Source organism: Haemaphysalis longicornis, unplaced genomic scaffold, assembly GCF_048455015.1.
Source record: "Haemaphysalis longicornis isolate Haplotype H1 unplaced genomic scaffold, Haemaphysalis longicornis Haplotype H1 scaffold_5, whole genome shotgun sequence".
Classification (NCBI taxonomy): Eukaryota; Metazoa; Arthropoda; class Arachnida; order Ixodida; family Ixodidae; genus Haemaphysalis; species Haemaphysalis longicornis.
In genome coordinates this window covers 81,272,552-81,285,772 of record NW_027526385.1, presented here as the reverse complement: position 1 = coordinate 81,285,772, position 13,221 = coordinate 81,272,552, and the positions used below count along the sequence as shown (strand labels likewise).

General features: G+C 41.6%; 1 protein-coding gene across 7 annotated transcripts in view; it reads right to left on the bottom strand.

Annotated features, from left to right (window-relative positions):
* Positions 1-1,555: 1,555 nt before the first annotated feature.
* The window catches only part of LOC144138507 (UNC93-like protein MFSD11), a 46,917-nt gene continuing 35,251 nt past the window's right edge, over positions 1,556-13,221 (bottom strand). For 2 of the 7 annotated variants that reach the window (XM_077670822.1, XM_077670829.1), the window contains 8 exons: positions 12,650-12,818; positions 10,904-10,967; positions 10,212-10,283; positions 8,474-8,660; positions 7,516-7,550; positions 5,418-5,475; positions 3,349-3,379; positions 1,556-2,130 (listed from right to left, as the gene is read on the bottom strand). In XM_077670822.1, coding sequence (XP_077526948.1) covers position 2,130; positions 3,349-3,379; positions 5,418-5,475; positions 7,516-7,550; positions 8,474-8,660; positions 10,212-10,283; positions 10,904-10,967; positions 12,650-12,818 — 617 coding nt within the window. In that variant the 3' untranslated portion in view covers positions 1,556-2,129. The remainder of the gene's footprint in view (positions 2,131-3,348; positions 3,380-5,417; positions 5,476-7,515; positions 7,551-8,473; positions 8,661-10,211; positions 10,284-10,903; positions 10,968-12,649; positions 12,819-13,221) is intronic. The other 5 variants (XM_077670823.1, XM_077670825.1, XM_077670824.1 and 2 more) reach the window with 5 other exon arrangements.

Genomic DNA, 13,221 nt, shown 5'->3' with positions numbered 1-13,221 from the left:
ACTGCATGCATACGCGCGCGTGTTTGAGATGCATTGATTTTGAGCAAGGAACTTACATTTAATTACTGCACTGTTTCCATGGCGCGACTGATCAGAATACACGCATCAAGTGCGTACTTAAAAAATTGTCCTGCGGAGCTACAGGCGCGCAGTGCCGATTAAGCGACTTGCACGCCAAATGGCAAAATAAATACTGACGGCTGCCATCGAAACGTTTTTATACTTCAGCGTTTAATTCATAGGCACAGCTGCTCCTGATAAAAGCGCCCGCGAAAATATGTATATATATATATATATATATTGTGCCGATATTCGTGCGCGCACGGCGGTTTGAGCGCATGCGCAGTTTTCTTCCTCACCCCGTTTTGCTTTTGGAATGTTAACCGGGAGTTTTCTAAAAATAGTGCGATTTGTTGTTCCAAAACTTAAGTGATTTTACCCCGGTGATGTTGGAGATTCCAGGAGAATGCGACCCATGCTGCCTCAGCCCACATCTGCAGTAACTGTCTGTGTTGCTACTGGACCTCAAGTTTTATTCAAAAATAAAAAAAAAATACTCTGGTTACAGCAATTTTAATGCTCAAACTTACATTTTTTTAAGCTCAAACAAACGTTCTTATAGTTTAGATGTCCAAGATTTTGTCGTCACTCCCTGTGAAAATCAAGAACATTTCTAGCAAGAAATCACAATTTCCAGCTTCATTTCTGACTAGATTTATAAACTCTAGCTGGAGTCGACAGCTAACTAGAAAAATTCTTAGTCTAGCTAGAGACGATTATTTCCAGCTTGCAAGTATTGTTTCTTCCAGCTGGACTGACAAATACCAGCTAGAAATGAGCTAGAAACTGAATTTCTAGCTAGAAATTCTCCCCATTTCTAGCTAGAAGAAATTTGTTTCAGTAATCCAGCTAGACAAAATGTTATTTTCACCTGGGACATGCGTGTGAAGCCTGGAGATGGATGCACTCGCTGCTGATTGGCCAACAGGTGAGAAAGGAGGGCGACAGGTGGAAAAAAAAAAGTTTCTGCAAGAACACGCCAAATAGGGGTTGAGCAGACCCACTGCTGTCGTGCTACCGTCCATATGTACATGATTGGGAACAAATTTGTGTTCAACGTACATGTCACCAACAATATTTTCTGCAGCCACTCTTTTTTGTGTGCAGTTATTCTTTTAAACATGCCTTCAAAGGCACCGCAAGAATAGAGCCCATACACAGTTGTTTCCAACACACTAGGTCTAATTCACTTCACCCTCGACTTTTGCAGTACAAAAACCTCGTGAAACCCGGCCACAATCACATTTGTGGCTGAACTGTGGACAAGCATCAATAAAACTGTCTAATAGACAAGTTCCAACTCGCGAACACACTGATTCGTGTCAGTAGTAGATTGGCCACCAAGAATAAGTTGCGTCCAGATGGGTTTCTTTTCCAGGTGGGAAAACATCAGCATCTAAAATACTTACCTTGGAAGTGACTTCTTTCGCTCTTGCAAAGTGACACTAATTTCAGAACTGTTTCGTTTCACACGCACCAGATAAGGCACACGGAATAGCCAAAGGTACCTTTTATTTGTCGTTTGTAATTTACACGTACAAAAATACCGGGAAACATACATTATTTACAAAAATACACACATATCCCCATATACCTTAAAACAAGCATTTTGTTTCGCCACTTTTGCTTTGTACTAGGCTTTGAAATAGTGCTACAAGACACGACACTACATAAATGATTGTATGCATCTCTTGTTTAACAAGAATATATAACAATAAAAAGTGGTCCAAACAATCTTCGCCTATTTCACAATGAAAAAGTTATTAGTAAGCTCATTTTTCCGCCGCTATGGAACACACAAAAGGAACAAAAGTTCATGGCACCAGACCACCCATAGTCTACCCGTACATTGCATATGACCAGCGGAAAAATTACGCCCATGCACGGAAATTAACGTCATCACGATTCTTCATCGACGTAAAGATGAAGGGCACGTGTTGTGATGCAAGCACTATTGGTCAACAAGTGTGAACGAAATGTCGCTGTTTGTCACTCCTCGGAAATGTGCACGGCTCTCGCATCTGAAGGCAAGGCGGAATCCCGATCGACGTCTTCACAGCTTTTCTACACCTGCAAAAACAGAGTAAGGTTAGGGGCAAGCCAGAAATGGGGTCAATTTGGTACACCCTAAGCTAATAATTTATATATGCAGTAGAAAAATATTCAATATCGAAACACACACATAGAATCAAAGTCGTCCAGAAATGTGCTTACACATTTCGAAACTATTATTTAATCTCAAAAGCGCATACAGAATCTGAGTTGCAGAGTAATGTATTCACAATGTTTTGCAGTCGGTGGGTAAATGAGACCCTAAGGGCTGAATTAAATTTGGCTTTAACCGTAAGATTACACCTTTCAAAGCTGCTTCGGCTTTTGTTCGATGACAAGTAATGTTTTGCTTGTTTAGAAATAAAGACCGCATCTCTCTGCTTTCTTTCCTTTTCATTCTTTCATACTGCAAACGGGCACTTCAGAGGACCGCCTACACGGTCACACAAGCAAAGGAGGTGCTGCCACCTAGGGGACAGAATGGGCAGCACTTATGCGATTTCCCATGGATGCCAACGACCAAACAGCTCCTGTAGCCAGTTGTGCTGCAGTATCAGACTCTTGCCACTGGTTTTCGCATACACACTGGTAGTAACCAAGGGTGATAGCTTTCCCATTCACCCGCATAATTCCCCAGACGAATTGTACGACAATGTAAAACCCCTGACTGAAATTGCAACTGGCATAAATTCAGTCGCAATAAATTCAGTCGCAGTGATCAGAGAGCCTGCCATTTACGAAAACTTAATGTTTAAGAGCTGAAGATTGTCTTTTTAAAAAACATGCCCACCAGGTGTTTGTGCATACTTTCTGCTTACATTTACATGTAGCTGCCTTACTGTTCATCAAGCTGGACCATTCACGATTTGTGACGCTACAAATTTCAAAACGGGAAGTTGTGCCAGGAACAAGGGGGGTCATAAAACATGGCAGCTGCAACGCCCTTGAAACGCCCTTTTGTGCATTTTTTTGCCCCAAACTTATGATTCACAAGTTAACAGTAGAAGCACACCCATGGTTGACGCACAATTGTGCACTTTACTCTACACATGGCGTGCACTATGCATTCACTTTTTAAACAACGGCTGTACACGCTAAAACAGTGAATGCAACAAAAACAAACACCAAAACAGGCAGACAGCTAGGCTTTAAGCAAATCAGCAAGACAAAACGTGCACGCGAAAGGTGCATGCCAACAAGCAGTCCAGCATAGCGAACTTGCATACATATACTTACTATATTTCAGCTAGACTTCTTGAAATCAGTGCTAGATTTAAAATAAAGAAAGAGATTAAAAAATATTTGTGAGAAAAATGTTTTTACACCATGTACGCATGGCACATTCGCAGTGAAAAAAAAAAAGCAAGTGTTAGGTATTGATATGGGGACATTTGGTAAATGGTTTCTGCGTTTTGTTACGGCATTGCAGTTTGTGAATCCTGGGAATGGTGTTGAAACCTGTTTGACGAGGCTGGCTAAAAAGGCAGAGATTGGAGCAACATTTACAAGGGTCGAAGTTTGAAGGCAACGAACCCCCGTGAAAATGGAAAGAGCATTTCTATGAAGAAATCATAATTTCTAGCTTCATTTCTGACTAGATTCGTGGATTCTAGCTGGAATTGACAGCTTATAATTAGAAAAATTCTTAGTCTAGTTAGAGGAAATTATTTCCAGCTTGCAGGCTTTTTTTTCTCTTTCAGCTGGACTGACGAATGCCAGCTGGAAGTAATAGCTGCCAGCCGGAACAAAATCTCAATCCAGCTAGAAATGAGCTAAAAACTAAATTTCTAGCTAGAAATATTTCTAGCTAGATGTGTATATTCAGATATGAAACTGGCAATGTAACAACAGACAACATGGATGAAATCATAAAAGTTTCAGAAAGAATTTATGCGGATTTTTATGGCAGTAGCGTTTGGCTGAGAAGCAATACTAAATGGGCTGGCTAGCTTCGTGAGACGCCGACAGTAAGAAAAGACGAGGTGGAAAAGGACCTCAAGGGGATGGAGAGAGGGGAATCCACAGGAGATGACAGAATTAAAGCAGATCTGCTGAAGGATAGAGCGCGGTGGCGGTGTACAAGGAAAGCTAGCAAAATTATTCTTAGAATGCCTCAGGATTTAAAGGTGCCCCCAGCTTGGAAAAATGCTAACAAAGGACTTATTCAGAAGAAGAGCTTAAGAATTATAAACCCATGAGCTTACTCTCTGCTGTACACAAGTTGCTTAACAAAGTGATAGATGACCACATAAGCCAACCAACATAAGCCAACCACATAAGACGGCCAACATAAGACTACCACATAAGCCAAGCGACCAAGAGAACAGGCTGGATTTGGGAAAGGCTACCCAAATATTCAACGACTGATAACATTCACGCCATCACACAGCTAATGTAGAGCCTAATAGACTCATCAGCATGGCACTTATAGGTTATTATAAGTTCGGTTCAGTAGGTTATGCCACAGTAACACAAGCATTCAGATACCGTAGAGTAGTGGAGACTTGCATAGGGCTCTGGGTGGACATGTATATAAGGGAGGCAAGGGCAGCATATGAACCTTCAGAAGACGAGTGAGAAGTTTTCTATTAGGAAGGACATCTAGGGCGACACCATCTCACTTATATTACTTAAATTCTGGCTAAAGCGTGCATTATTTAGGAAGCTTGACCGGGAAAAGTGAGTAAATGAAGAATATTTGAGCCACTTCAGATTAGTGAATGACATCATATCTTGTTCAGTGAACCAGGAGAAGATCTGCAAAGAATGGTACGGAAACTGTACTCTTAAAGCTCAGTTGTAGGGTTAAAGATAAATAGAAAGAAATCACAAGTGATGTTTTATAAACATAGGAAATAGTAGTACAGAAAACCGAATTACCAGTCTAATAAAAGGCATGCTTTGTATATAAATAATTCATGAAGCCAAAATACCACTATAACCAGGAACTGTATTCATGTTTTATTGACCCAGTACATCTATAGAGAATAGACCCCTAACTTTAAAAAGAGAAATTTTATGAAGTTTTCTAATTGACAAATAAATTTGGATTCCACCGACTGTTGCCCATAGGATTATAGCTTTTCAATTTTACAAAATTTTTGATTTGAGGAAATAATTTTCGGGCCCCAAAAACTTAATTAAATCATGGTTCAACTGCCACAGATTCGTCGAACTTTATAAATACCTCGAATTCGAAAAATAACCTGCAAGACCTTAAGGATACATATATATAAAAATTTATGCGGTATATATACACAAGCTGCTACTTCTCAATTTCTGACCATGTGCCGATGTTTTATTACCTGGCAAAAAGAAGTCGTTGATGCTTGAACAGAGATCTAAACCAAGTCTGAAACGAAGCTAGAGTCCATACACACATATTGCACAGTTAATCAGTAAAAATGTAACATCTGTTTTATGTGTAATTTTAACTATTTTCGTGTCTTTTTGCCCTTTTTTCTGCTAACGACATGCACACCTTCACCAAACGTGGCACTTTACAGGTTCTTTGGTTACTTTCTAACCATCCTCAACCTCCAATTCACTGGGAGGCTAAGTTCATGGTACTTGTCTTTGTACTTGTACTTTTTTCACGGTACTTGTTCATGGTACTTGATAAAATCTTTTTCACTCTTTCTATCTTGTGAGACTCTCTCAATGCTGTGCGTATAAAATGTCATGAACGAAAAATCCCTTTCACGTGCACTCTGTAAAGAGGTTTCACTTGTATGCCTGATGTACTATGCACATCGTGCCTAGGTTTGTCTGTCTCCGCATCACCTTGACGCCACATAAAGAGTACAACAGGAAGACACATTCTGCGAGGAGAAGTCAGAAGAATGTGTGCAATACTCCGTACCCCTTTTCTACAGCGAGCCGACTTTTTCCATCCCTGTACTAAGTCCTTGCTCCCAAGTCCGACAAAAATCTAACACCCCTTTTTGAAAGAAAGGTGGCTGAAATGTGAAGCTTTCTCCGATACGAATACAAAGTCCCCACAATCCACTCAGCCAAAGCTCAAATCAACAACAATGCTGAGCTAACCGAATGTGATGTTATGATTTGCTACCTATTCGTTTGTGATTACGTCATCTGAATATGAACGTGCTGATTTAATTAGCTCAGTGTTGTCGTTGATTTGGGCTTCTAATTGCTGTTTGAGAATGCTGTCATCATCATCACCACCATTCAACTGTTTGACGATAAACTTCATTTGTCTACGACAATGGAAGCTGTTATGCCTGTAAAGACGTCCCCTTGTTTATGCTGTCTGTGACTGATGTGCCCTCTGTGGAAACCCATCGTGTAAAATTGGCAGTAAAGCTGACTTTCTGCAGCGCGTTTTTTCCGACAACGCCACAAGTGAGACTTAGAAAGCTTCGCTTAAAAAAAAAAAAAAAGATAAATGCTATAATGAAGCGATAGCCTTTACAAAATAATGATAGTTTTGTAGACATGAGAGTCTGTAAACCTTATTTGCAGAAAAGCCACCCAAAATCCAGAATGACTGCCTAGATGGACAATTGGGAGTATGCGTTCAGTTGGCAGGTATATAAGCACCCAATTTTTTATTATACATTCAGAATGCAAACCCGAGCCTTATCTCCAGCTCTCTCATGCAAACATACTTGCAAGTGCAGAGGTTCAATTCAAAATGCAAGCTTTTTTTCCGGCCCCCCCCACAACAAAGAAACACCAACCCAAACCATGCAAATGCCACGAACTGAAGCATCTGAGGCAGTTGGCGTTACACAAGCTTAAAGCAAGCCTTTCATTGATAATGCAAATTACAAACTTAAATTGTAGCTAATGCAATTATTAAAGTAAATACTTAACTTGACTGATCACATACTTGCTTGAGTTTCAAAAGGCAAGTTCAAATCATGCAAAAACTTAACATAAAAATGACCTAAAAACGCTATGGTACTAACAGATTAAAAAAAAAAACTACGTTTGCAGAAATTTCATCACTACCCTTAGTGCTCAGGTACTGCATTCCTAAAGCTAATTATTTCTGCTTTCTTTCTCTTTTTAAATTTAATGAATTAATTTAATTCACAGCTTTGCAACCTAACTAACTAAAATGGCCAATTCATCAGCCATATAATATATTTCCAGCTCTGAGGTGCAAGAATTTACTCTCAAATCGGTGATGTAGGCCAAACCCAGCCGGAAATTAACGATTGGAGGCCCATTTGAACCTGCCAAAAATACAATTGGACCAGTTGGAACCATTTGCATTCCGGTTGGTTCCAATTGAACCATTTGTGTTTTCAGTCAAATTGTTTTTTTTTTTTTCCCCCCGGATGGGAAGTGCGGTTTTGCAGTGCCATGCCCATGCATGTAGATTGAAGCCCGGGGCTAGGCATTCCCCTTTCAAGCAAGGACACACCAACTCACCATTAACAAGCGCGTCTCATCTGAGTCACTGTCAGCTTGGTAAGGAAAGAGTCAAATGAAAATTCAAATCAGCCTAACAGCTCTTATTCTCACTCAATACTATACAGCCATCAATAATCAGATGATTCGTGTAAAGTGTTATCTTGTAGCTAATTCGTATGTGATTACTTTTTCTTCAAACATCTGCTGGAACTCACGTTGGAACCGGATGCAGACAAGATAAGTAAATCACTTCACACACATCCGGTCACCCAACTAAATTCCTGTGCACGCTGCAGGCTACTCAACACAAACGCAGCTTTGCTTCCGTACTGCTGAAATGCAGATTCGATTACTGCTATGGGTGCAATTTTCAAACTTGAAACGTGTTCATACAGAATTTTATTTGCTAAATCCTTGAACTGAACTTTACAGTGAAGCTTCAGTGACTATCGTGCACTCTTCCGCTGCAGAGATCGTACCTTTAAATTCTTCTGCCAACTCCTTTATTATTATTTCCTTTTTTTCTAGCCAGTTTTGGCTAGTCTGCAGGACAGAAACCTGTTCTCAACCAACCCGCACTTTCAGAACAACAGTTTCAACCACTCCAGTGCAAGAGCTGGGTGATCGCACACAAATTTCATCATGGAACTTATTCGTTCACAATGCTAGTTTAAAATGCGGTTTCCCAGCACCTGTTCAGATTCACTACTGTGCATGTTATGCTCGCAAGCAGAACTGGAATTGCGACGCAAACATTCTCACATTTCTTTTCCCTCGTTTTTAACAGCAAAAAACCTTGTCTATAATCTTCGCATACATGCCAGCCACCAGTTACAGGTAACAAGGTACAGAACAAAGACGTGGACACGAGTACTTGCAAAATAAAAATAAAAACTGAGACAGACCCAGCCACAGTGGGGAGAACGGGAGAGGGAGCATGAAGTGGGGAGGGGGTGGGGCAAGAGTAGATACATACAGGGTCCTTCGGCAGTGCTGGCGCTGGAGGTGTTCTGGCTCCGTTGCTGCTGGCACTCGATGAAGGTCTGCCACTCAACGATCCAGAAGCTCACTGTTCCCAGGGTGGCAAACACGACCAGGATGAGCAGCTGGTACGGCAGCAGCAGGTAGTTGGAGTAGAAGAAGGCCACCGCAGCCGCCACCGCCTGTCACACACACACGCACATGGACAGACGCGTTACCAGAAGCTGCTTCTGTTGTTACGTGTTGTCACAAAAACGTGCTGCACACGTGGGTCGCTTCATCACCACCATCACCGCCATCAACAGCCTGTTCAGATGAAGGTCTCTATGATCGACTAGAAGGATGCCAAGTTGGGCTAGTTGGTTCGTAATGACCATAGCGCTGCTCGTTCGAAATGGTCTCTGATCGACCTCCACCACCCCTACCCTGCACTGCCCAAGTCGATTCACGACCTCTAAATTTTTTTGCTTAGTTCCTCTGTCAAGTTATTAATGGCCTTCCCTTTTGTTCTAGATCTAGAAAACGAATTGGTGGAAACAGGAATCGATCTGCTGGCTTTGAGAAGCTCTATGCAGCTTAGCCTTACAATTAGGGAACGCCAGGCAGCTTCTCTGTCAACATCTGTGTTCGCGACATTAATGAAGCAGGGCTAATTTTTTTAAAGTAAAAATGTGTGTAAATACATTGCCTGATGATACAACCTAAGTATGATACCATAAGTTTGAAATATTCGAATCCTAAACTAAATTTTTTGCATAATAATCTTTCTTCTTTGATTTCTATCTCCCCTCTCCCCTCCCTAATGGCTTATTGCTCTTGTCACCTGTGCTTTGGCGCTCAAAAATGCATTTAATAATGTGCGTAAATGATATGTTCCAAAATTATCCCCGTGTGATGCAAAACTGGACCCGTACGCCAGTGACCTTACGTGCACTACGCTTTGCAAAAAGACGGGTGCACTGTATCTGCAATGACACCGAGAGACATGCAGCTCAAGTCTATGCAATACGCCAAGCTGAGTTATGACGTCTTTCATACATTGTTTCTACAAGCAAAAAATTGCACTGGTAGGGAAACTAAGCAGCGTCAATTTGAGCAAATATCTCACGCCCCCACTGCCCCAAAAAAAGAAACTAAGGAGTAATAAAGCACTGCACCTTACACGTGCTAGCAGAATAAATGCAGCATTGAAAAATTGCACCGACGAGTAACAAAAGAAAACAATAAGGGCAGAACAAATGACACAGATAAAAGAAATTAATTTACAAATGAATTTATAAATGCAGCATCCCTACACCACAGACTCTGTTTGTGGGTGGAATTTATGGGAAATGTTGGGATGGATGTGCTGCTTCCTATAGCGTCTTGTTGAACACTAACTAATAGCAGACTTACGCAAGTTTCAAGGTGAACAAACAAGTGATAATAACATGCTGTGCCATGTGTCACCACATTACTAGCGCCGAAATAAAAATAAGGAAGGATGGAGGAACACAGTAACGTAAGATGCCATTTATTTACAGAAAGCTTATTGTGGATTAATTCCTACATCACTGCACTTAAAACAGCAATGTAAAGGTGGCATTTTAACGCAGTCAAGAAAATCTATCTCTCTGAGTACATATCTCCAAATATTTCTTCCTCCATGCCTCTTACTGCTACTCATGCTCACATTTTCTCATGCTTATGCTCACACACACTGAAAGGAGATCAAAGCTCGGAGCAGAGCTTACCTGAACAAACTTAAAGATGGCGAATGCTGGTGCGCTGTCGTCAGAGTAGACGAATCCGAGAAGAGAATAGATCTGCAGGGAAAAATTACACGACACCATTAAGCATGACAAAGTAAACCCAGAACGGTAGACTGGAAAGCTACAATTCGACCACATTAGCTAAAACAAAAGACAAACTTGTGGTGTGTTGTACGTCGTTCCTTGATTATTTAGTTATCACTGAACTTCCTAGTAGAGGAGATACACAGAAAAAAAAACAATAACTAAGTATTCTCAACAACAAGCCCCACAAAATATGGTACAACCGGAACATTTAGTCTGATTTGATAGTGCACGTAAAATGTCAGGAACCTTGCAAGTCAAATAATTTTTTCATGGTGCCTGATTAATAGATTCCAAGATCACGAAAGTGGGCACCGTACTCTCTGCCCTCACAACAGCATCTACCATTTTTCGACAAGCTCTAAACAAATCTATGCATTTTTTTGTAAACTGTAAATGGATAGTCTGCCGAAGGAGCAACATTCAGCAAGTGCATTAACAGTGCAATGCATAAAAAATGACCAGCATCAGGATACAGATAGCAAGGAATGTAGTTAGACCTTTAACTTGGGCCTACTAGGCCTCAGAGGATGACAAAGCACACACGCCAGCTGTAAGGATGAAGGAGTAACCCTTCTGGTAATATGTACCTGAGTGTTGTAGCAACTGTCTCCAAATCCAAGCAGGAAGCTTCCTACAAAGGCCAGGTAGAGACTGGAACAAAAAAAAAATCACATTCGCAGAGTTAGAGCAGGCAGCAACTGGTGCAGTGTTGTGTGTTCCAGTGCCACATGGCATTAGGTGTCACTCTAGTTGAAAGAGTTTTCCTCGAGTGCAAATTACTGAAGCAAAACACGGTGCGTCAGACTGGAAGCAATTTTAGGGCAGTGATGCATTTTTACCACTTGACACTACATAATTTGCAATTCGCATCAAAACTGACTTGTCAGAAAACCATTTGACTGAAATGGAAGTTAACCACTGACAGCAGACGCGATCAAATGAAGCACTGTCTTTCACGTACTTTCAATTGCATACGTACTTTCAATTGTACATGTCAGCTATAGGTGTACGCAACCATTACGTTGGGGATGGGAAAAAACCAAGGAGCAGCCTTCTTTGAGACTAACCATACCCCCATACTATATCCCCATGCACCCGTATCCCATATCACAATATCCCCATCCACAATCACCATATTCCCATGCACCCATATCCCCGTATCACCATATGCCCATTCACAATCACCTATTCCCATGCACCCGTATCCCCATTCACAATACCATAGTCCTATGCAGCCGTATCCCCATATCACCATATCCCTGTTCACAATCACCATAATCCCATGTACTCGCATCCCCGTATCATCATATCCCCATTCACAATAACCATATTCCCATGTACCCGTTTCACCATATCCCCGTTCACAATCATCATGGTCCCATGTACCCGTATCCCCTTATCATAATATCTCGTACACAATGACCATATTCCCATGTACCTGTATCCCAGTATCCCCATTCACAATCACCATAGTCCCATGTACCCGTATCCCTGTATCACCATATCCGCTTCACAATCACCATATTCCCATGCACCCGTATCCCCATATCACCATACCCCCATTCACAATCACCATATTCCTATGCAGCGGTATCCCTGTATCACCATATCCCCGTTCACAATAACCATATTGCCCGTACACTCACCGCTCCCTTGTCACGCACGACTTCAATGCATTTTATGTGCCTGAAACACGCATCGCATTACAGACTCGGGCATGATTTTACGAATGCCCGAACATCTGCTGAAACACTTACGATTCTATTCATACTGTTTTGAGTGGAAATGGAGTGAACACCACCTAAAATGTTAGAAAAACCTCTCTGAGAACCAAAAATTTGGTATTGCCAGCAATTGGATGTCCCGCAAAAATACTTTGGCTAAGCAAAGCAAGGTTTTAAGGTGCAGTAGACTCACGTTAAGACGAACTTGGGTATGTCAAATTTCACAGTTAAGATGAACAGCACCTTTGCTTTTTTCTGATACACGCAATGCAAAAGGCATCCACTTACGACAAATTTCCACTAATACAAACAAATTTTTATGATCTCTTCAAGTCCATTTTAATGAAAATTTATTGTGTTATGGTCTATGTATCGCAAAATAGAGACATTTCATGAAGCATCTCAAGGAAAAAAAAACTTTGAACTAGCAAAATAAACCATCGCTGCTGGGCCACCAAGTTTACTTCCCAATATCAGCTATAACTCGTTAAGAAATGCCGCAAGTGACTGAATCAGATTGCAGACACTGAGCTAAGGATTAGCTCTGACAACAATCTGCGCCAATGAACGACATGCAATGGACACTGGTCAACAGCAGAAACTACGCACTTGCTCTCAATGTAGGCCGGCTCCCAGGTCGGTCCCAGAGGCGAATTTGCGGGCAAGTTGACAAAGATGGTGTAGAAGGCAACGACGTGCGTCAAGTAGCCGATGAGCACGATCGGATCCCGGCCGGCCTTGTTGGTTTGTTTCCCCAATATGCTGAACAGCAGGCCGCCTGCATGCAGCAAACAAGGGCACATCACAGCGAGGTTCCGATTTGGAAAAACAGTTTTTTTAGTGCGCAGCGCTTAAGTGCCCGCTTCTGTGGTTTGTTGGCGCCATAGTCCCTCATTGTAACCGAGCCAACGAAGAGGACACCGAAGATAGACGAGATAGAACAAGGAGGAAAGTGTGGCAAAAGTGTGAGGAGGAGGGTGGTATGCCAAAGCAGCATGCAACATGGCCCCCTTCGTGCGTTCGCTGATGTGGCGATAGCTTCCTGAGACGCAGCAGAAATGTGCCGTCACCAGAAAGACTGCAGTTCATGCTGCACAAAAATTTCGCATAGGGAGTCTAGTAATTATCAACCTCTTTCTTTTTTTTTTCACTTCATCAACTGCTTTATTACAGTCCTAGTA